Here is a 24,327-nt window from a genome sequence, read left to right on the forward strand (position 1 = left end):
TTGTTAAAATATACTCCAGTAATAGAGGAAACTTCTTTACTCAAGTTAAAGTAAAAAAGTACCAGCTCTGAAATGTACTCAAAGTAAGAAAGAAAAAAGTAGCCCCTAGTAACCGTTTTTGAACCTTGTGCTATATCCATTGTTGCCTGCTTATCGGTTTAAAAGCGAAGCATCCACCCTTCTCTTGTCGGCTGGGTGAATTGTTTATGAATTGTTTATTGGCATTTACTAATCCTAAAGTGGGTGCAGTCATTGTCTCAGTATCAAGTCAGTTAAAACTTCCATCCATCCATCTTCTTCCACTTAACCGAGGCCGGGTCGCGGGGGCAGCAGCCTAAGCATAGAAGCCCAGACCTCCCTCTCCCCAGCCACCTCCTCCAGCTTATCCGGGGGAACACCAAGGCGTTCCCAGGCCAGCCGAAAGATATAATCTCTCCAGCGTGTCTTGGGTCTGCCCCGGGGCCTCCTCCCGGTGGGACATGCCCCGAACACTTCGCCCAGGACACATCCTTGTCAAATGCCCGAACCACCTCAGCTGGCTCCTTTCGATGTGGAGCAGCAGCAGCTCTACTCTGAGCCCCTCCTGGATGGCCGAACTTCTCACCCTATCTCTAAGGGAGAGGCCAGCCACCCTTCGGAGGAAGCTCATTTCTGCCGCTTGTATCCGCGATCTCGTTCTTTCGGTCACTACCCACAGCTCGTGGCCATAGGTGAGGGTAGGGACGTAGATCGACCGGTAAATTGAGAGCTTCGCTTTTACACCCAGCTCCCTCTTCACCACGACGGACCGGTGCAGCGTCCGCATCACTGCAGCCGCAGCATCAATCCGTCTGTCGATCTCCGGCTCCCTTCTCCCATCACTCGCGAACAAGACCCCGAGATACTTGAACTCCTCCACTTGGGGCAGGAACTCATCCCCGACCCGGAGTGGGCACTCCACTCTTTTCCGGCTGGGAGACTTGAATGCTCACGTGGGTAACGACAGTGAGACCATGTGCTATATTAATGTAATAATAAAATATTATTAGTGTATGAGAATACAAATATTATTCTAATCTAAATTCGGATTCTAATCTGTTATGTAGGTCACATGCAGTAAAAGGTAATTTAAAAAAAAAAAACTTTTTTCTTTTGCCTCCACACCTAAACAGTAAAATGAGAACAGCCAGGGTTTCAGCAGATTGGGGGAATGCTAGGATCTGTGTAGTGGCTCAGCATAGGGAAAAGAATTACAATTCACAGTCATTTCTAATGTGAGCCTCACTAGGTTTTCTTAGTGCACAGGATCAGCTGAACGGCTGCTCTTTGTGGATTTACACAACTGAATTTAACAAGATGTACGCAGATGTTTCAGTGCCATCATGGCTGATTTCCATCCTCTACACTGACAGTATGGTCTTTATACTATCTTTATACTAGACCATAAACAGCTGGTATAAAGTTGAAATTCAGCGAATTAATCTAAGCACTCTCATCTTAAATGCAAATTCATCTCCACTACACTTGATATAACCTAAATGTGACTCTGAGAACCACAGCCACTGTGCACCAGTCACACACAGTGCTTTAAAGCAAGCAAACCTGTTTATTCTGCACAAATCTAACCAGAATTTTCATGCAACATTTAAAAAACATTTAGTATACTTAGTTTAATTTGCAGGATGTCTCACAAAATGAAAATATATAATATATTAGACCACATCATACATAGATAGATACATCTGAGCAAAATGATGACATTACATGCAAGCTTTGAATTTGCAGTTTATCAAGTGTCCCTGAGTGATCCTTATCTTTAAATAAAACCTCTCTTCTTCCTCTCCTGTCCCGTCTGTCTCCCAGCGTCTTTCTCCATCTCTGAGTGAAGTTCTCTTTCTTTTCTCTCCCTAGAAAATACAGTAGCTGGACTTTTAGCTAGCAACACACTGTGTGACAAACTGCACAAACAGCTTATGTGTTTGCTGATGTTTGTTGAGCTGATAGAACTGTTGAATATAAAATTACCTGACACTTTAAAAAAATGTTGCTCACTTGATATTTCCTCTCCTTCTGTAGAGCTAGCTAGATGCTGAAGTACCGCAAACACAACTTACGGGCACCTCTACTCCTTCCTGCCCACTTTAACGCTATAAATGATACTGTTCAACCAAAAGTAACGGGCCTGTTCTGAAAATGTAAGGAGTAGAAAGTACAGATATTTGTTTTAAAATGTAGGAAGTAAAAGTAAAAAGTTGCCAGAAAAATATATACTCAAGTAAAGTACCGATACTTAAAAATTCTACTAAGTACAGTAGTACTTCCCATTCTGGCCACTTAGACAAAACCTCCACATCACCTGTGGTATACGAGGAGAAGTCAAAACCAAAGTGTGCTTTCAAGGTCAGTTTGAGGACTTCAGCATCACCTAAATATTATAATTAAACTTTCTAGTGAGAGAAAATTTGTGCCTTAGAATAAATTTCTACTTTTTCCAGGACAAATGCAATTACCTTTCTCTTTGCAATTATCTGATGAATATTTCTCACTTTGTAAGTCTGATAAAACTTTTATTCTACGTGGATAAAATAGTTACATTCGTCTTTCTATGAGTCCAGAGAGGTGTCATTGGGGTTTCAACCACATATGCTGGTATAGATTGACTAGTAAATTAACAGCCTATGTTTCACACTCAGCTCTATCTTCACCACAGCAGACTGGTACAGTGACGCCACACCAATCTACATGCGACCCTCAAACATGAACAAGACCCAGAGATACTTAAATTCCACCATTTGGGGCAGCAACTCACTCCTAACCCATAGCTGGTGCTCCACACTTTTTTTGGGCTGAGAACCATGGCCTTAGACTTAAATCTTACAGACATACAAACCTAGAAATAAAATGGTCACATTTATGTTTTTACTCTCCAAATGGGTTTCAAAGTCATATACGTAAAAATAGTACGTATGTTCATGGAAATGTTTCTCTGATTTTGGCAGAAATATTAATGTAGCATTAATTTCTGGCACCTTTGAAGCTTAAGCTGAAAGCATAAACAATCAGCAGGAGCGGGAGTTCATTGCAACATTAACAAGAAATTACTCAGGAGACCAATGCAGAAAAGTCAAGTTGCCAGGCTTATTACATTCCATCATTGTCTATTTAATTAACATTTCTCTCTCCCCTGCACGCCTCAGTTTCTCTCCTCATGGCAATATCCACACAGAGTGAAATAAGACAGCAAATAACCGGGGCCATTCTGTTTAGAGATACAGTAAATTGCTTTGACATGAGTGGATATACAGTTCAGTACACAGTTTAAATATACATCATGTCATATAGTTAATCAAAATTTGTGCTGTGCATGCAACGGGAGGAGATGCATGTCACCCACAACCTCCCTTACAAACAGAAACTCTATTAAATAAATTAGAAACGTCTAAGGCTAGATTTAAATCAAACAGAGTATGTGATAACTATAGGGCACACATCAAATGGAACACTGTACATTATATGTACAGTAGCATTTCAGCAAAGCTGCTCCCTGTTGATTGCAGAGAATTCTAACAGAGACTCGAAGAAAAAGTGGATAAGAGCAACATACTTTTGTGAGAAAAGGCTTTATTTTAGTCAGTATATGATATTTTTTTTCATATTGTGTAAATTAAAGTGAGGTTTGGCAAATAAAAGATGCTAAATCGTAATTAATTGACAAATACTAGTTGTTTATTTCATGCAGTCCAAGGACAGCAGAAACGGTCTGTTTTAATTTCTCACGTCTGTTTATTGCCCGGCACACATTAGTCGGTCTAATGAAGTCAGTAGTTCCCATCACTGCCTGACTTCTTCACCCAGCTTGACACTAATATCCCAGCTTATGTCATTAATGGACTTTGTTTTATTCACTAAAGTTCATGTTTGACTACAATCTGAGTCTAAACCACACACTAGAGGAGTCACGTTAAAGTAACTGTGACACAAGCAGTGTGTACATCTTTCTCAGAGTAAACAAGCATTAAGCTATTTAATGGGGGCAATGAGGCACGCTGCTGAGTCAGCACCACATTAATGAGAAGCGAGCAAATTAGCTTCTGACAGCTGCCAGGATGGAGATTACAGATATACACAAATTAGTGTCACTTATTGGAGAGAAGGAGAAGATGTTCAGTGGATGTAATATATTAACAGTTCAAAAACATTCTGTTTTTAAGTAGTATAACAGGCTGCTTCTGTGATGCTGTTGTGACCTTATCTACAACTACAACTGAAAAACTGTGCCTCTATACGACACAAGTTCATTCTCTTCCTTCTTGTATTGGTAAACATTGCACTTTATACAGATCATCGCTTCTTCAGTTTACAGTGCCTTGCTATGCTAATAATATATATTTAAAAACTGGCAGTTGGTGATTTGTGAATTAAAAAATAAGTTGCTCTTGCCAAAACAAACAGTGCAGGGGTCGATTTTCTTAATGCGCCTTAAATTGTTTTCCTTTTCCTTTTTTTTTTTTTTTTTTTAGATAATTATGAGAAAATAAGCTATAACAGTTTGAGAGCCTTGCATCTTTGAAAGCGTTCTTGTTATTGATAGCAGCTGAGACTAAATTTAAATCCCACATTGGAATCTGAAGCAAAATACTCAAATGGACAATACATATATTCTAAATGGAGCCTGGATGGAAATCGTGTTTTTTTGTTCTTTTTTTTTTGCTTTTATTTTACAATTTTTCTGCCACTACATAATAACCTCAAACAATACCAGTCAAAATCAATACACTGCACACTATACTGTATTTGGTCCTCTGCCAGCACTGCAGCATGGCACTGCTAGTTATTCAACAGCTTGTTCCCCTTGCCAAGTCATAGCACAGGCATTCACTGGTAGAGACTGCCCAACCGTCCTTATTGTGTCCATTTTTTCTTTGTGTTTACTCTTAGAGCTAAAACAAAAGTTAAATTACCCGTATCCTCCTAGATGTGAGACAAAAAACAAAAAATTAGTGTTTAAACCTTCTCCTTTTACCTACAGTTGTAGCTTTTTTCTTTTTTCTTTTTGCACCCACAGTAACAAGTTCAATAATTTTCTGTGGTGTTATTTAGCCCTCATTGACTCTGGCTTCAGCAAGTTTTTCTACATTCTATTATTGGTATGTAGAAATTATATACAGTAAATTATAAACGTTAGCTGTAGTTTTATATATAGTTAGTTACTGTTGTAACTGCAAAACAAAAACAAATTACACTCATAACATGAGTACATTAGTACTACAATCGCAACTTAAATCACATCTGCACCATGATCGCTTGAGAGGGATAAGGAGAGAAAGCGGATGTGTTGAGGGTGACCCCATGCTGTGGGATGTCATTATTTTCTTGGTAATAGAGCATATCCCCATGCCATCACGGGAAAGAATGCCAGGCTGCAGTATTCATGTGACAGTAACATGCATTAACCTGCCTCCAGATTTAATTGCTCATTAACTGAATGTGCCAGATTGTCCAGATTGTTCCAACCCCTTTTAACCTTTGATTTCAAGTGTCTGATAACCAAATGTGCTTTTTTTAAGCATGTTATTTAATATTATGTTTATATGCTTAAAAATATGCATATAAACATATATGTTTTAAAGGTCTAGTATTAGACAGGTTTTACTGCTGAGTTCAGACACTCAGCTGAATACTGAATAATAACTAAATAAACTGAGGTTGGATGCTTTTTCTTTCTGAAGGATCTGATCGGTATTTACAGAGTGAAATCATTTTAAAATATATTTATCAGAAATCATCAGTTGTGGCAAACTGATGACTGTCAAAAAAAGTGTGATTACCATTAAAGACACTAAAAGCTCCTAAGACCTTCTGATCTAATCTAATCTGCAGAAGCACTACACTACAAGTGCTGAAACATTGCAACAGCTGAGACTGAAAGAACAATAGACAAGTAGAGACGGTTGGAGGGTCATCTTGGGAGCTGGCGGGGTTATGTAAAACCCTTGAGTGTTTACTCTCAGGGGTACCAAGTAATGTGCCAGCTTGCCATCCAAGGCTAATATTGGGTAAGATTCATACAGACACCCAATTGTTCCCATCATGTCGCCTGCCATCCCCCTAAGATGACTTGGCAATTCCGTTGAGGCAGACAAAACCAGATTAAGGACTAGAAAAGTTTTGCTGTCCTTCACATACAGAGGGTGTACTATGTGTAGTGATATTGCCAAATGTTGCAGAAAAGTTGGTGCTGTAAGCTGACGTTTAAGAACATTTAATCAAAAGGGATTATAGGGAACTGAGACTTAAGCATTTAATGCAACCCCCATTTCACAATTTCTTTTGTTGTATTTTGGGGTGCTGCACAAATCTGAGACAGGTTGTTTGTTTACCTTCTTTTCAGTGGAGTTTATGTCTGGAAAGTGTTTAGAGCATTCCACAGTTGACATTTTAATTCCAAGTCAGCACAGTGTAGATATGACTATCTCCTCCAGAGTTTTGAGGAACCAGCTGTAGTTTAAAAAAAAAAAGGCTTAAATTGTCAAATCATCGATTTAATCATGATACTGCATCAAACTGGGTGTTCACATTGGTATCCTAGACTTGTAGATATCTATAGATTTAGTGGTTGCATGCTACTTCAGGTTTAAGATGTTCAGTGCTTCTTAATTATGTGGTGTGTCTTTATAAAATAAACTCAGAAATGTAGGTAACTTGAAGACCTTGCTATACAAACCAGTAGCCTTCAACATGTTTCAGCAGAGTGTAGTGCTCCTATTTCATTCAAGCTTGTCACCCCCCCCCCCCCCCCCCCCCCCCCCATTGCTCCTACATACAAGCACATAACCTCTGTCAGGTATCTTACATCAGTATGCTGTGAAGTCATTATTGAAGCCTGAAATCTAATTTTCCAGTAGGCATGTAAGTCACCAAGAGGGACAGGTCAGTGCATTGGACTGAATAAACAGCAGCACAGAGATGTTGAATCTCTTTGGATGTGCTTAACCTCAGCTGTCAAATGCTGATCAAATAATGCAGGATTCAGATGTGCATGCAAATACATATGTGCAGACATCAAAGACAGACTGGTCAACCAAGCTTTGTCTTGCTGAGGCAACCCAGTGCAGACTTCTGCCATATCCCCCCAAAGCCTTCTCCGAGCCTTAGTGCATTCTGCTGTTGCTTCATTGACCCGCCAGCTGCATTTTGCCTTACCTCCCCCCGCTCCCAGAACCACATACAGCACAGCATCTGCCTCCCAGGATTTCTACAATTGTTTTGCAAGCTGTGTTGCACACAAGTTGAGCCCTCCCATCCAGCATCTACAGTACAAACAGTACCAGTTTTTAGAATTACAAAAAAGGAAAGAAGGAAATGTTAAAACTTAGTACCGTTTTACCTTCCATTATTCAACTAGAATCCATCCACTTTTGTTTACTATTTGCAGAGGGCTTAGTCATTCATCGTATGTGAATGAGGTTAATAAAGATTCAGTGCTCCTCCACTAATAATAGCTTACATTACTTTTTGTTAATGCAGGAAGTGGGACATGACCTCACCACTCTCTCACCGCCTGTTTTTTCTGTATCTGAACAGGAGTAGCAAAAGCTGTAACTGTTTGCATTAACGCAGGTTGGTAGTACATTGATAAATATCCAATCGGCTAGTTTTTTTGTGTACAAGTGGGCACTGTTTGCAGCCAAATCAACTGAGAGGCACCGCTCGTGTATTGTAATAACATGAGTGCTTCTTCTGTGTATGATGAATAGTAGGTATGATGAGTGTACGCTTTGCTTGTCCCTATTGATGTGTGTGAGTAGGATGTCACAGGCCACAGAATGATGTAATGGGTAGCAATCACATAGACAGTGAGGCAGTCCATCAGCAGCACTGAACATCACACATAAACCATCACCACATCAGGCCAGTCCAACAAAACATCCCTTCCCTAATCTGCTACGACTGCCAAAGCGTTGGTTAATATGTTATAATCTCCTGATGTTATCTCCTCAGTTGCAAACACACACATTGACCCAGGATGATGGTGCATGTCGCAGGTCATGCTAAGATTCTCCAGTGGCCTTTTCCCCATGGTCTGTGCTACAAATATGATTCAGCAGTACTAAGAGACTTCTTATTAATATAAGAGCATGTTGAGTGAAGTCAGGCCAGCATGTCATTGCTACCAAATAGTCTAATTTATAGTTCTTAGAAAACAATACTTTGGGAAAAATTGTGAACAGCTAATTATTAGTGTAGCTTTAGCACACATAAGTTTGTCCTTTATTATTTAACACATTTTTTCTGATTCTTTAGAACAATTCACACTTAAAAAACATGCTATCACCCTTAAATCTGCTTTATTTTGACACTTTTGTTCAGGTTTAAAGGTTGCTAAAAACTCCTTACTTGACCACTCAGCATGTAATGTAAAAAATCTTGTCTGAAGACTTTGGTATGATTCTCCAAATCTAATTCTGTTCTTTGATATATGCCTGCTTCAGACCACAGAGCACCACTGCTGCTTTAGTGTTTTGTTTTGTTCCATCTTTTCTGTGTAGGGTTCCTCCCACCAGTATATGTCAAACACTAGCCCACTGCCATTCATTTTCATTATGCTTACATTGATTTTTCTATGTGCTAACTTCACTAACAGGAATGGGGGTATGGAACTGAAAGCTGAGAGACTCTGTGTTGGATAGGGAACATGACCTATTTACCCACCCACTTCCATCAGTTGACTCATGTCCCCTGTCATGTCATTTTCAGCTTAGTCAATCTGTTCCTTCTAACGCTTTTAAGTAAACTGAAAAAATCCATCCTAATCTGACACCGTGCAATCACACTGGCATGTTCACATACATTCGGATCTTTTGTAAACACTATCATAATTTTAATAATAATTGGGATGCCATATACAGTACAACCACTCATCACTTACTGTATGCACGACAAGAGCCATTCTTTTGATCTTTCCTGTCTATGAACCTTAATGAGGTTTCATGACACGCCACTGCACCGCAGCTTCCCCCCAGGGAAATGAAAAACCAAGACCTTTCATGAGGACATGTATCAGGTGCATTAGAAACCCAGAGTGCGTGGCCAGACTAAATTGAGCTTCATATTGTTCACATCCAGTTCGCTGCACTGCACATTTGACCTCATTGCATAATGTTCAGTTATTCTTGATGCCAGTTAGTGGGGTTTTCTAAGGACAGAGACCTGATTAATGCTAAAAAATCTCCTTGCAGGCAAATTGACAGATAGTGAAATAAAAGAGTTCCTTAATAACTTCTGGAAAAAAAGTGCAAAGAAGGTGGGAGTGTACATTGAAAATGGTATACACAGAGCTGTGAAGGAAGCAAAAGAAAAGAGGGACGTATAAACACAAAACACAGTTACAAAATAAAACTCAAACTTATAAAAACAGAGACAAGTTGCCACAAAATGACAAAGATACAGACAATTATCAGTGTTCTTCCTTATTAAAAAACACAAGACAAGAAAACATTTTTATCTCAAGTAAGAGTTAATCTTTTAATTTACAAATCGCGATACGATATTAGGTGTAAGTGTAGTTTTAGCTTAATCAATAGAAATGTTTTTGCTTTCATCATCTGTTTTTAGACAGAGCCCATCCTTCAAGAAAATAAATGTGTCTAAAGTTAGCAACTCTTAAAAGAAGGAAGCATGACCTTGAGCTCTGCCAGACTCTGAGCTTTTCTTTGTGTCTCCATCAGTAAGCAGACAGTTTAAGCCAGCCGGTGTCTGAGATGATGCTTTTAATCATACTCCATACTCATCCTTGATGTGTCGTACTGGAGAAAAAACTATGTAGGACAACATCACTTCACTTACAGTATTCTGGGACTAAGACTGCTCCTACTTGATGGGGTATAATTAGCATGAAGCTTTTTATACAAACTTTCAGAAACTCTGCAACATACATCCTCGAGTTCTCTATATCCTCTTTCAGACACGCGCTACTCTCTATTGATCAGCTAAAAAACGTCTTGGTTGGTTTCATATCTCAATGAGCACCATGGTCACTGTTCCATAGAAATAGCAGTTAATGATATATTTATGTTCATCCAACATGTAGTATGAAAGCTGTAAATCTCATGCTCTATAAGTCACTTTATGTAATGTGCAATTTTGCTTATTTGGGAAATATCATGTATGTACAGTACGGTGGCTTACCCATCACTTTAGAAGACGAGTGAAGCCACTAATATTGCATATCCCATGTTTGATACCAGATGTCCCTCTTCACTTTGACAGGAGCCCATTTTCAGGGTACTGAAGGGGAGATTAGCTGAAAGAAAATCAAAGTGTTTTAGTCATTTATTTTCTTTCCATCTTCTCGTAGCTGTCTCATCATGATGGATATTGCCCAAGGGCTTCGACTGACTTATCTAGCTATGATTCACCCATGTGACTGTTCAACCATCCGTTTTGGCAAGGGAGCATCTCCTGCACTTGATTCCCTCCTCCAGCTAACTCCTGTTGTGATGCTGGCAAGGACAGATGCTGGACTTTGTTCTGATAACAGGCATTTAGAGACTCCTATTAGTTTTGGCCAGCTAGAAGTATATTCAAGTTGATGCACATCTAAATCATGGTGTATAATCTTTTCTTCCTAGTACCCTGCCTTAAATGGCCAACTGAAAAGCAATGTGGAGTTAAGTATTAATGAAAGAAAAAAAAGACTTAAAAATAATATATGGTATTTTATATTAATCTAAGCCTGTGATTTGCTATGAACTTGGCCCTCCACATTCCTCTGGAGCTAAACTTTATTTCATATAACCTGACCTGAGTGCAGTTTATTAAATGATTATTGTATTATAGCTTTATTTTTGTAAGAACAGTTTCTGCAGTTTTAACATTCACAGTCACATTGCTTAGGACTCCGTGCACAGCAATCTGTCACTGAAGCTTTTAAGAACCTCTCCTTTGCCTCCGGCAGAGTTAGTTATGATTCAGCCATAATTCACGTGGGACCTGAAAACTGCAGGGTCATGCAATGCATGACTCATCTACATACACTGCACAAATATGTGCCAGCGTAAAACATAGATGCTACATTTCAATTTACATTTTTCATACATCCTACTTTTCTGCAAACCTGCTTAGAGCACCTTGAGGGTCAAATAAGGCATGCCAGAGCTGGTTAATGAGTTTTTTTATTGGCATGATTTAACTCTAAGGTCTTCAGGGTCTGTGACTTGGAGATTTTTTAGCAAATCATCAGCAATCATCCTCATCTTTGAAGTCCGAAAAGAAGTAAGGGTAAGAGGACAAGAAAACTGGTAGTCTCTTTAGCTAATCGTTTCATATTTACATATGTGCTGAAATAATGAGGGAACATTTGCCCCATTAGTCATCCAGAGCAGGATGCTGCTATTTCTTACACCATGACAGAGATTTTGCCACATCATTACAGCCTAGGAACCTTTACACACATATTGTACACACATACGCTCAGACTGGAACAGAGGCATGTGCTCACATTTTGAGGCACAATAGGAGCAAAGGTCAGAGAACATGAAAGCCCTGAGTATGCTCCCAGCGAAAGCTGTCACTTGTTAATTTGTCTAAATGTAAATTAACAAGTGACAGCTACAGTCAGAGATGTTTAAACAGATCCAACAGTGTATTCTTTGTATTATTTTGTGTTTTTTTTTTTTGTGAAGTATATCAAACATCTGTAAAGGACATGTTATGTCTAAACAAACATATAAACTGTCACACACTGAAGAGGATTTTTAATCGGGACGTATTATACACCTCAAGGTCAGTCATTTTATTTTTAAAAACTTAAGCATTGCATCCTTCCTAATTTGAATGAAAGGCTGTAATTGACTCTAAACATAGAATATTTCTTCTCTACAAATCAGACAACTAAATGAGTTAAACACTAACACTTAAAAAGCAGAAAGATGGCCTAATCTCTGTGCTGTTTGTACCATCATAATGGCAGCATTTCTTATATTCAATAGTTAATCTAATTTAAATACTTAATTAAATAACATCACAAATATCAATGTCATATTATTTGAAAATCACAATTACAATCTTTGTCTAATTTTATTCCTCACGTTTAGCTGCAAATTTTCAGAATGCAAATAAACATCTAAATGATGGCAATTACCCAGGAGTGAATCTCCACATCTATCTGTATTGCTATCAAACAAACAGGCACAAAGTGTCTGGCAGAGTGCTCAGGTCCTATGTCTCACTGCCATATTTAGCTTCCATTGATATATGAATTAGAATTATTTTCCTGTCACTTGGGTACAAAAAAGCTTAGTAGTCATCTGTGTGAGAGGAAATATGGCAGCGCTAATCAGCAGATAAAGACTTTGAAGATGGTTGTTGTACAAAAGGGGAGAGGTTAGCTGACAAATGCCAGGCATTCCGTCTGTTCCTAATTAGCTTTAGCATTTAAAAGAGAGGTGGAGATGGAACTGGTGATTTAATGAGAAGCAGACTTGGAAAAAGCTCAGAGATGATCTTCTTAATGCCTTTTAGATGTTTAAAAAAATATATTTTATCGTATTTTCACTCCAACTAAAAGCAAACATACCTTGTCAATTAATGTAAATTACTTAAAGACAGTGAAAAAGGCGCTTGGGTCTATAAATATTTGGACTACGACACCATTTTAATAATTCTAACAGAGGTGCAAACTTTTTCAAATTGCATCAGCTGTTTAGGCATTACAGCCACTGTGGAAATGTTTTAGCATATAAGCTTGTGAAAAAATAGATATTGGTTCCCATGGTGGGGCTTTAGACATGATCCTGAATCATCCACGGGAAGGAATAATAGATTGTCCTCTAGTTTCAGTCTACCGACTCCTTGGTTTCATACAGTGAGCACAGCCCTCTGGTTCAGAAAGAGTTGGAGAGATCACGCGATTATTGCTATGGGTCTGCCAGTCACCCATGACTGACTTGTAGAACCATGCTCTACTGAAACATTGAGTGAATGATAGTTTTCTGTAAAACCCAACCCCCATTCTCTCTCTCACTGTCTCTCTTTCACACACACACACACACACACACACACACACACACACACACACACACACACACCCTATTACGTATGTGCGGTCTCCATGGCAATGCGTGGTATCACTATGGCACTGGTGGCCTAGCATGCTGCAAGCTGCTGTTGGAGTGGAGTGACTGTTACCCACACGCACGCAAAGAGCAGAAAGCCAGGAGAATGTTGCCAAAGAGCTAAATGATTAGAGCAGCAACCCTCTGAGCTTATGAGACTGTTCCTGTCTCCCTTATAATGTTTCACTTAATCCCCTCGCGCTGTACAAAAAGGTTAAATATCCTCTTATTGCCATTTGAAATGGTGCGTGAAGATAACAATTTACTTTGACATTAAATATCTTTATACAGTCAGTAGCACATCGTACCATGCAACTTTGCCCACTATTAAACACCACTGGCAAGGTTAACCGCTGTAGTTTTTTCAGTGTTTGCCCTTGGAGGCCAATTTTCTTTCACAATTTGAAAAAATGATTAAGAGCTAGGTGTTATCATGACAGCCTTGGGTTATTAAAAAGCTGAGATAGCTTTAATTGTTGGGTGATATTTAATAATATAAAGGTTAACACAGCACTCAACCTTGGGAATACACACGCTATCTTCTAGTTTTCCTCTGATGTTTAACCCTTTTTTGCCAGAGATGATGGAGCACTAGGGTGACCCTTTGGGTTTCTTTTGTGGTTGCTGGACAGTTACATGTATACACAGGACAAACATTCTTGCCCCCCCCCCCCCCAAGTCCTGGCTTTTAAACATCTTTTATAGTTTAAATGTGTCTGCATTATAAGTAAAGATAATCTAGATATTAATGTAAACATTTACGTATATTACAGAAAATTAAAGGAAATGGGGAAAAAGTATGCTGTATGTTTTCTGTTCTAAGATTCTGGTGCAGGCAGACTACCCTATAGACTCTGCATTACTACAGTTGTGACAGATACTATCAAAGTTGTATGTTTTTAGCTATTTTAAGCTATTTTCTCAGTCTTCCTTTGTGTATGAATGCATGTGTGTGGGCAAAGCAGAGGCAAGGTGCCCCAGGGAGGTTACAGTAGACTGGCATTCTGGGGCACTACAATAATTAATGTACCCAGGGCATACTGCTACACAAGCATCCAAACACATACACAGACAGACAGCTTCTGTGTTTGTGTGTGCCCTTGTGTTTTACTGACTTGTCTTATTTACTGTGTCTATAGGTGTTGTTTACAGAGGTCACTCTGTTTCTTTCTGTTGTTGAGAAAGGAACAGATTTTGCATTTGGACAAAAGCCAGAGATTGCTGTGTTATCGCCAATCTGTTGATTTTATGACAGCATAATTCATGAGAGCAAGACTTCAAATGAGCACAGTACAGCTATATTGCACTTTTGTCCTACAAAAAAAATATTTATATATATACAGTATACAAAGACAAAAGTGGAGTAGAGGTATGTTTTATTCTGAAATATCTTCTCAAACAAAAATGATGGATTCAAGATTTAAAGAAGCATTATAAAATATAACTTTATTTTATTGTTAGCATTGTTTATTGTGCCACTGCACATCCCCACACCCAATCCCACCTTTCCTTCATAGAAGGGCTGCTACAAAGATAAGCACTACAGCAAGAGGGACCTTCTTTGTATCTCGTGTGCTTGTACACAGCAGCTCGACTCTCATCACCTCACTCTGTCTTGCTAACTGTCAGTGATAAATCCAGTCATCTCCAGATTTGCAACACTGTTTGCTTGAGTGATGGTCTGGCTTTATCAATAGTAGGACAACTGACGCAAAACGTGAGATTATTGGTGAAAGCTGCTGTTCTGTGTTTACCCATGGGCAGAATTAGAGGCTTTGGATAGTACCAGATGTGGGTAATGTATGCTGCATTGTATAAATAAGATTGGACAGAGTTTTAATATTCCCCTTTCCCACTGTGATTGAGTTGTTTTTATGGCACGTACAATACTGTGCATATTAATATTCAGCAAATCTCCTAAACATACAGTATATTGTAACGTTTCACTTATAAACTACTCCTATTTAACTTGCAAGAGTCACAGACCATGCCAAGTCCGATCAGCTTAACTAGTTGCTTCATTATTTAGTTAGTCCTTTGTCGCGTACAGTATTACAAAGTAAAGTAAGTAAAGTAAAGATAAAAATCACAAAATGCTTCTTGACAACCACAGCATAGCTACAGTATGTTAATTCACATTTTCAACGTAAAATATTTCTTGTCTGTATCTGTAATTCTGTTGTTTAAAAAGCTTAGCCTTTCAAGTGAGGAGGAAGGAAATGAAAGGAAATATGAAAAGTATGCAGAATTGATTACAACAGCCAATATTTGGTTTTGCATTGCGATATTAATCACAGTGAAAATGTCCCCTACAGCTAGCATACATTATGGTGCAAACTGCTATACAGATAATGACCCTCTAAAGGGTATTTGTTACTGATATAATATGTTAATATTATAATTATATTTTGTTAGCAGTCCTATACTGTTAGAACATGCGAGGTTAAAGGTTAGTTTTGTTTCTAGACCATTATATTGAGCTATCTATGAAGCACATTGAAGATGGTGAATGGAAAAATTAAATATTTTCAACTCTCACCCCATTTGAGCCCCTCTCTTGTAAATCAGTATATTGTAACTGAGTGCGAACAATTTACAGTTATCTATCAAAGCAATCAAAGTGATTACCTAATATGTATTGTGCAAGTTTTCCTTCTTTTTCTCAAACAATTCTCAATCAATCGGACGTGGACACAGGGTTGTGGGTTTACAGTGGTTTTTGGGACTAGGACACATCAGATTCTTTGGGCTCTCTAGGTTGCAAGGTGGTGCCCCTGTGAATCCATCTTGTTCAGAAACGTCCAGACTAAGTTGGGATCTGGGGGGTTTGGAGGCTGGATCAATTCCTCAAGTCGCTTCAGAGCTATTTTTGTAGTGTGATGGCACATTTTCCAGTTGGGAGAGGCTGTTCCTGTCTGGGAGTGCTTTTATCATGGTGGGTGTGCTTAGTGTGCACGAATGTTCTAGTGGGTGGTACGTGTCAAACTCACTAATATCCATGTGAATTATGGTATCCAAGCTTTTCTAGCAGACCACTGTAATGTAACACGGTTATAATTGTTTCACTCCACCTCCCAGTAAATATATATTTTCTGATTCAGGGCCCACAATACCCCTGAAATCTATTTATATGTGAATTTCATTAGGGAAGACTTACTATGATTTTTTTCATTTTTTTGCACTCTTGACCTTGATGATTTGTTTGTTTCGCCATGTTGGTGTTAGGTATTTCATTTAACTAAATAATCTGTAGTAGCTAAAGGTGTAATCTTACAATATTCTATATTGTTTGTAACAACAACAACAGTACAAGTCAGTTGTAGTGTGTTGATTTTAAATGTAACTATGCCTTAAGGAGAAAAAGGAGACAATTACTGGCCCTTAAAATATGGGGGCATGTCTGGTATAATAGTATAGACATACTCCATCTTATTACATTATGGATTTAAGTTTAGATTAGAGCTTAAGTGTTTCTCTATTACTGTATACTAAATTTAAAATCACTTACAAAGACAAATGTAGGTTTTTCCCTTTCGGGTGCATTGATTGCCCCATAGCCTGGCCACTTGCTCCATCTAGTGTTAAGAAAGCGCACATGGTCAGTCAGGGTACACTGCCCTCATCACTCAGGTTGTAGTTCTCGTCACTCTGCTCTCGGTTTTAGGCCCGTTCGCGATCAAGTCCCTTTTCACTGTATTTTGCTGTACTTTGACTCAAATTAAATGGTATAATTAAACCAATAGAGCATGCTTCGTGGTTTGCACTGAGAGAAATGTATACTGCAATAATGAATAACAATCCCATCTTATATTTGGTCAGCCTCAGTGTTACTGGGCATTTTGAGAAAGGAACAGTTTCAAGGAACTGAGTGCAAATACGGACAAAATACACTTTGTCTAATGTGTACTGTTGTCTCTGCTGAATGCTTATCGATATTTTTCCGTCGAAAGTAGACAGGCCTGTATAACAGGTTTAGTCAATGCATTATCGGATCATTTTACACATTTCTTTGTAATATGAGAACAGTCTGCACTGCCCCAAGAAGGAAGTACAAGCTTCGCCTGCGTTTTTTTGTTCATTTGTCTTCAATCTGCTCCCCGCTCGTCCGACTTCCCCTCCGAGCGGAGCAATACATTGAATACACGTACGTTTTTGGCGCACAAAAAAGACCTCTAAATTAATCTTTAATGAGCTTTTTAGAAGTCATAATGGCCTGTCGCTAATGTCCTATAACGATCTTCCTGTTGGTGGCCACGCCTCGATGCTTTTTCTTTCACTACGCCTCTGACAGTTGTCTGACAATGGTTTGAACTTTGCTGAATATATCGTCTACTCGCCTTCACTTCACCACCCAAGGACTGCAAGTATCCAAGTCACTGCTTTGGCTACGCTGTTGAGAAAATATGACTTTTCCCTTGAGAAAATCAGTTTCAGGTAGGCTGTTTATTTTGTTTTAGAATTTATGCTGCTTTGAAAAAAGGAAAAGAAAAAGCAATTATCTTTAATTATTGGGACTAAACTCGTATTTATTTCTCTCTTTTTTTGTAAAAGAGTTTCTAGTAAAGTCGATTATTGTGTTTTGTCGTCTGGTCTATTTGGTCCATTTATTTGTATCCTACTGCATTTAAGTTGCTGTCCATGGTGCTGAAGTGGAGATCGCTCCAAAAACAACAACAACACACACATAAAAAGGTCTGGGGATCTCATCTTCGCTTATGTGCTTCACTGATTTTATCTTGTTTGAACAAACTTTTTTCAAATGTGGTATTTTTAAGCGAGTTATTTTCAGAATTATGAAAAAAAAGGGGTTATACTCTGTCGAGCTTAATTCTAAATGCCTTTCAGTTGATTTTATTGCACTTCTACTTCCCCAGATTTTACACTTAGTTATGCGCAAACTCATATTTATTCAACGCTAGTTATAAACTTGACGTGTGTTACTGGTCTCATTTATAAAGCAGTGGATATAAATAAAATATTAATTACTTAAAAAAATATTTTCTTGAGAACTCTAGATGGCAGCATTGGTTAGTCTGTTAAATATTCTCAGTAAAGCAACGGACGCTGTAAGTCAGGCTTGAAAACAACAAAACCGTGGCAAGTTGTTTTCAGCTTTAGATTCCAGACTACAGTTTTTTTTTCTGACACTACGTTTGACACTAAGTTTCGATTTTCATAAAGTCAATTCATAATTCACCTGTAGCTCCTGTAACATTAAGAAATGAAAATTTCACCACGATGTTGGTGGAAAGGGTTTTAGATTGGGGTGATTTCAATTTGTTCAATTTGATGTTTAGTGTTAAGTGAGGATTTATGACATTTTAAGGATACATGCTGATGGTTAATCTACTGTCATTTTGTTGGTTGGGTCTTAATACATTATTTTCATTTTACATTAACTGAACAGTTGACGGTTTTATTCTTTACAGTCATCTGCACCTTTAGGTGGGCATTGGAAATAACAAATATTTAATAATACTACAACTTTAAATGTTTAAAATGCACATAATTCAAGTAGTATGTGGCTGGGAGTTCGTTCTCACCTCAGTTTAAAATACGGGATTTATTTTTCACATGCTGTTTTCTCATATTTCCATAGGGGAAAATGAGTTATATTGGTAGTTTTTGAGTAACTTTCTGTTCACTTCTGTCAAGTGAAACCAGAAAGGTCTCTAATATGCTCTCTCTCTCTCTTCATCTACTCGTTCTCTCTCTCTCTCTCTCTCTCTCTCTCTCTCTCTCTCTCTCTCTCTCTCTCGCTCTCTTTCGCTTTCTCTCTGGACTTTCCGCCTCCACACGTCTACGTACCTTTCTCCTAATATGAATTATCACTACTTTAAGTCAAACGTGTGTGAGTGTGCACACTGACTTGGTTTGTGTCTCACCAGTTAGACTCCCCGTCCTCTCCCTCCTCCCCACTGCTCATTCTCTTGGTTGTAGGTGGGATGCTCTCGGTAGATCAGCTGAGTTTGTGGTTGAGCCGGTCTCGGATACTGACCCAGAATGAGGGAGCTCCTGCTGTTACCTTGTCTTGCTTCGATTCAACAAAAAAGAGAAAAACAATGGGATCTCTGTTGTTATTCGTTTACATCATCTGCGAAAGCGGTCTGAATCCTTTCTCCTTTCCTTGTTTTTCTCGTTGTTGTTGTTGTTTTTTCTTAACAGTAGCAGCTACAGCAAGAGATTAGGGAAATCAGATAACGAGCACTGCACACTCCCCAGGCGTCTGCAAACAGGTGTTTCCATCCTATGACTACGCAGCGAGCTTCATTCACGACTACCATGTGTGCGACCATGTAGTTTAGCGGAAAACTGCTCACCAAACTGTATTTGTGCGCATTTGTTGTGATACCGAGAAAATGATACATTCGGAAGAAGATGCAATGTGCTGTGAGACCAAAGTCTTTGTACAGCTTCGGATGGAACGTTTGTTTTTTATCCTTTTCGTTACGTTTCACTTTTTTCTCGAGGCTACAACGGACAGTTTCTGAAAAGCGACTAAATTAATGATCAAAATGATACATGTGGACATCATCTAGCCATCTTCGCTGCACCCCTGGGACTATTCCATTTTCACTAGAGTGCACTTTGAAAGCTCTATAGTAGCCCATATTTAACACATCGTTGTTGTTGTTGCATCGGATTCTGGACATTTCCCCTCAATCTCTTGGATTCAAAGGGGGTGATATCTTCCCCGTTTCTCAGGAAGTTTTTCCCCCAGAGAGCTGCCAAACTGGCTATGGCGGCAGCGATTGCCAGCTCCCTCATAAGGCAGAAAAGGCAGGCGAGGGAGCGGGAGAAGTCTAATGCCTGCCGCTGCGTTAGCAGCCCCAGTAAAACCAAAGGAAGCTGTGAAAAACCAAGTCGACTGAACGTTTTTTCACGAGTCAAACTCTTTGGTTCCAAGAAAAGGCGAAGGAGACGACCAGGTCTGTTGTTCCAATTTCATCAGGCTCTCACATTTTTGATCACTCTGATCATCACCTTTCTTATTACGAGTGCCATTTTTTGCAGTTAAAAAAGATATTTACTATGTAACGCTCACTTTCTCGGAAAAGATGGATGAAAAAGTTGGTGCAAGATTGAAAGGCATGCTTATCAAGTGTATCAACACAGAAGTCGCCTTGCATCTCAAATAATAGTGCGAGATAAATCAAACCAATCGCTCGTTGCCTATCTACTGAACTAGATGTAAAAAAGGCTTAGGTGATTAATCACATAAGACTTCACTGTCACAAATTAATAAGATTTACTGTTCCAATTAATCTGGATAATCACTCCATCAAAAGTAATATAAATTTCACTCTTTTTAGTTTCCAAAATGGATATAATATTTGGTTTCCAGGATGGCAGAACTTAAAAACAGATTAATATTAAACTTCAGATGCACACATTTAAATAAGCAGGTCCCAACTTTCATTTAGAATTTTAAGCAAACCTCACAATTAGCTCCAAATAATATTTCCTGCATGCTGTTGCCAAATGCTTTGTTGTTGAAACTTATCCAGCAGGAATAAAAGCATTGGCAGATACAGTATTTTTAAGAATTTCCTGTATTTTAGGTATGTAGTTCTACTGTGAGATGTAAATCCAAGTCCAAAGTGGCTGCAATTTCTTGCATTATTGCAGTGGCATCACATCTTGCTATAGTGTCAGTCTCCTTATGTTTGTGGGTATGACCCTATAGCCTTACAACGTTCATCTCTGTATTTTCTTCCCACTTTATTCTATCCAATTCACTCATTTTCAAGTTGTTGTTGTTGTAATTGTGTGTATAATTCACCTGAAAGTTAAGACATGCGGTTATATAACACTTTGACTATCCTGCAGTTTGTGCATCTTTCTAACATCCAATTTCCAGTTATCCTGTAGGGAAAGCAATGGGTGTTGTCTTTTTGGCGGGTATATGGTGCCTCATCTTTAAGGAAATACATTATATGTACATGCGGCTGTAGAGCTAATGCATTTAGGCTCCTTTATGTCTTTGTGCAAAGTTTTATACCACAATTATTACGCTATCCCCACTCTATAGACTGAATAAACCCTGGCGCAGCGAAAGCAACCTTAGTAAGGCTGGTGATCACAGCACTGAAAGATGGATGAGATGATAGGACAGCTGAATGGTGTGGTTAACAACAGTAAAGGACACTCCACTTGGGACAGTAACCAAAGACTGAAGAGCACTTAGCACTTATCAGACACTAATGTAACTCAGACAGGCAAAACAGATTTAATATTTAAAACTATCATTTTTTTAAGACCATACTTTTGATGAACACGGTCAAAAGAACACAAGGCTTTCAACAGATATTTCAGAACTCTAACGCTTTCCTTACCATGCAAAATTAGACAGAAATATTATGCGCTGTAATTTGCGGTGCTATTTGTCTCTTAAAGTGTGCCTCAAACATTTTGAGAGCATTTAATATACCATTTTTCATTGAAGTTTAGATTTTTATTAGCATTCCTTTTTACTTTTGTAGCTGTCCATCTGTTGGGCAGGTCTGATGGAGTAGAGACTGACAAGAAACATGGATTGAGAAAGAGGGGTTACTTGCATAATTTCAGCCATTTTAAATCACTTCATGCCCTCAGAACCAATTTCTTATTTGAATACTCTTGTCCATCTTTGATCTCATCTCTGTTGTCAAGCTACTGGCCCTTAGATTTTGCAGACGAAAGACAGAAATAATGCTTTTTAAAATGTTGACACAACACAATTTGATATAACTGTAGCTCTTAATAGTTTGCCATTTAAATACCTTTTAAATAGTTTACCATTTAAATGGTCAGTTGAACGTGTCTGACTGCAGCTTCTCTAACTGAGGCCAGAATCTGTCTCTAATGCTGTCTAGAAAGACATAATTACAGTAGTCTCTAATTCCTTTTCACGAGAAGGTGAGAGCAAAGTAAGTTAATATACTCCTTCCAGCATGTTTTTGCTCATTTTGGTTGCATTTGTTTGACTGACAGGTGTCTCACAACATCACATTCATTTGTGACTATTTCTCCTTTTTTTAAATCTCCCATCACGTGTGCCACTCAGCCTCATTAATTACCTGTCGACTCAAATGATTTATTTTGTTTTCTTTTATTTGTGGTTTTAATAGCTGAAAAGCTGTTGGAAAGAGTACAATGCAAGCGGCAGTATGTCCCATTACAAACCTACGAACGACTTTATCTTCCACCTTGTACTCTGTGGTTTCATCCTTGTGTCCTCCTCTCTGCTCTCTTCTTCCACAGAGCCCCAGCTGAAGGGGATTGTGACGAAACTCTACAGTCGACAAGGTTTCCACCTGCAGTTGCAGGCAGATGGAACCATTGATGGAACAAAGGAGGAGGACAATGGTTACAGTAAGTTTCACTCCATTGTACTGGTGTATGGATTCTACTTATTTTTCAATCATGCACCCACTTTACCTTTTATCAGCACTGTGCTATACTATGTACTATAATTGAGGTTACACCACTTATATTCATCTTGCAGTGTGTCAAGACTGTTTCAGGTTTGTCATAAAGCCCATGTTCCTTAAACTGCTATAGGAGAGCTGATATATATATTTTTTCTCCTTATTTGTGGGTTTCTTAGGCTTGACTTTAAATGCTGAATTTCTTTTAACTCTAATAGAGAGCAGCATTTTAAACTGTTCAAAATGGATCTTGATTTTTTTTGCCATTAAATATTTCTTATTACATAGAAAATATTAAGTTTGTATACATGTTTGCAAGTATACAAACTAAGCGGTGAAGTAGTGACCCTGTTTAATTTGATCTAATCAAAATCATCCTTTTCCAAACTGAACACAGGTCATAACTGGCTTTTCACACCTACACACTGCCTCTGTCATGAGATCTAGTTTTGCCTTACACTATGTGTGGATGCATTCCTTTCGTTGCCGCACACCCACTAGCTCTTTGTTTTCCAATTGATTAAAGAGATCAATGGAAGTGGAATAGCACAGGCAGTTGTCTCGTAACAATACAACAGACACTGACCAACTTTTAATTAGATGGTGCAATGAGCACTACTACATATCCCTGAAAGATTAAAATTATAAAATAGCTGCTGAGTGAAAATAACATCTAACAATGTGGGAAAAGTGTGCACAGTATTCTGTGAAACAGGATTTGTTCAGTGCTGTGTAATCTCACCATTAAGTGGATGTAAACACTACTGAGGCCTTTGAATTAGTATTCATTGAGTCCCTTGGTGTCTCCTACATATAAATAGCAACTCTGTAGATGTAGGATGTTTTCTAAGCAGAGCAATACCTTATAATGTCCTGTGAAGTTTGTTTCTTAAATATAAGAATATCAAGTTCCATAATACACAGAGCACACCGTACAGTAGTATAAGCAAAGCTTATGAAGCGTTTTAAACAAACATGCACCCACAAAATGTTGCACTTCACTTCTTACACAGACCACCCCACCCATAATATCTGGATGGTCTCATTTTTATTAACTTATGCAACAACTGACCTGCATTATGGGACTAAAATAGTTTTGAGGAAAAAAAAAAAAAAGATTGCTGCTGAATAGGAAAAGGAAAAAGAGTGAAGCTCTTTGCACTGCTCCAAAAATAGCGTTGTTAGGCGCTGGGTGCGCTTGTCTCCATGGTGACGGAGAGCACAGTCCTCTTGGAGCTACTGGTGTCTTGTGATGGTGGGAGAGGACCTTCTTAAATGTGTACACACACACACAGATACACAGAAAAAACAAAACAATACAAAACAAAAATCAAACCAAAAAACAAACAAAGATTTGATGTTTGCTACTTCCACTTGTTTAGAAGACCAAGTGTGGCTGTTAAACCAGTGGCACAAATAAGACATACACGTCTCACAGAATAATATGGATTTTTCCTCCAATATTATACAGTATCAGATATTTTCTTGTGTTGTATCACAACTAAGAAAACCTAGTAGGAAAATCAAGCACTACAATGAGACAACTCATTTTTGGGGAGGAAAGAAGGAGGGCATTTTACGGTTCAGCATACACACTATTGTCAATCTTGAGGCATTCATACCTCATTTTTGTAAATAGATTTAGATGTTTGAATCCATAATTTTAGATACTCTAAATCCCAAAGGACAAACTAATTGGCACGGCTCCTAATGGGTAACACATCAGTTATGTCGTACATAGTCAAATCACATCACAAGAATCTTATTTATTATTTATCTAATTCAGTCTTTTGGTTTTTTTTAAGTAACCCACTTTCCTCAAC

At 38.5% G+C, this 24,327-nt stretch overlaps 1 protein-coding gene across 4 annotated transcripts in view; it reads left to right on the plus strand.

The window, feature by feature from the left end:
- The window catches only part of fgf13a (fibroblast growth factor 13a), a 99,247-nt gene that overhangs the window by 55,071 nt on the left and 19,849 nt on the right, over positions 1-24,327 (plus strand). For 2 of the 4 annotated variants that reach the window (XM_026144991.1, XM_026144999.1), the window contains one exon: positions 22,338-22,448. In XM_026144991.1, coding sequence (XP_026000776.1) covers positions 22,338-22,448 — 111 coding nt within the window. Of the gene's footprint in view, positions 1-13,842; positions 17,529-19,701; positions 20,024-22,337; positions 22,449-24,327 lie in introns of those variants that run through there. The other 2 variants (XM_026145005.1, XM_026145013.1) reach the window with 2 other exon arrangements.

The sequence above is a fragment of the Astatotilapia calliptera genome, chromosome 2, assembly GCF_900246225.1.
Source record: "Astatotilapia calliptera chromosome 2, fAstCal1.2, whole genome shotgun sequence".
Taxonomy (NCBI): Eukaryota; Metazoa; Chordata; class Actinopteri; order Cichliformes; family Cichlidae; genus Astatotilapia; species Astatotilapia calliptera.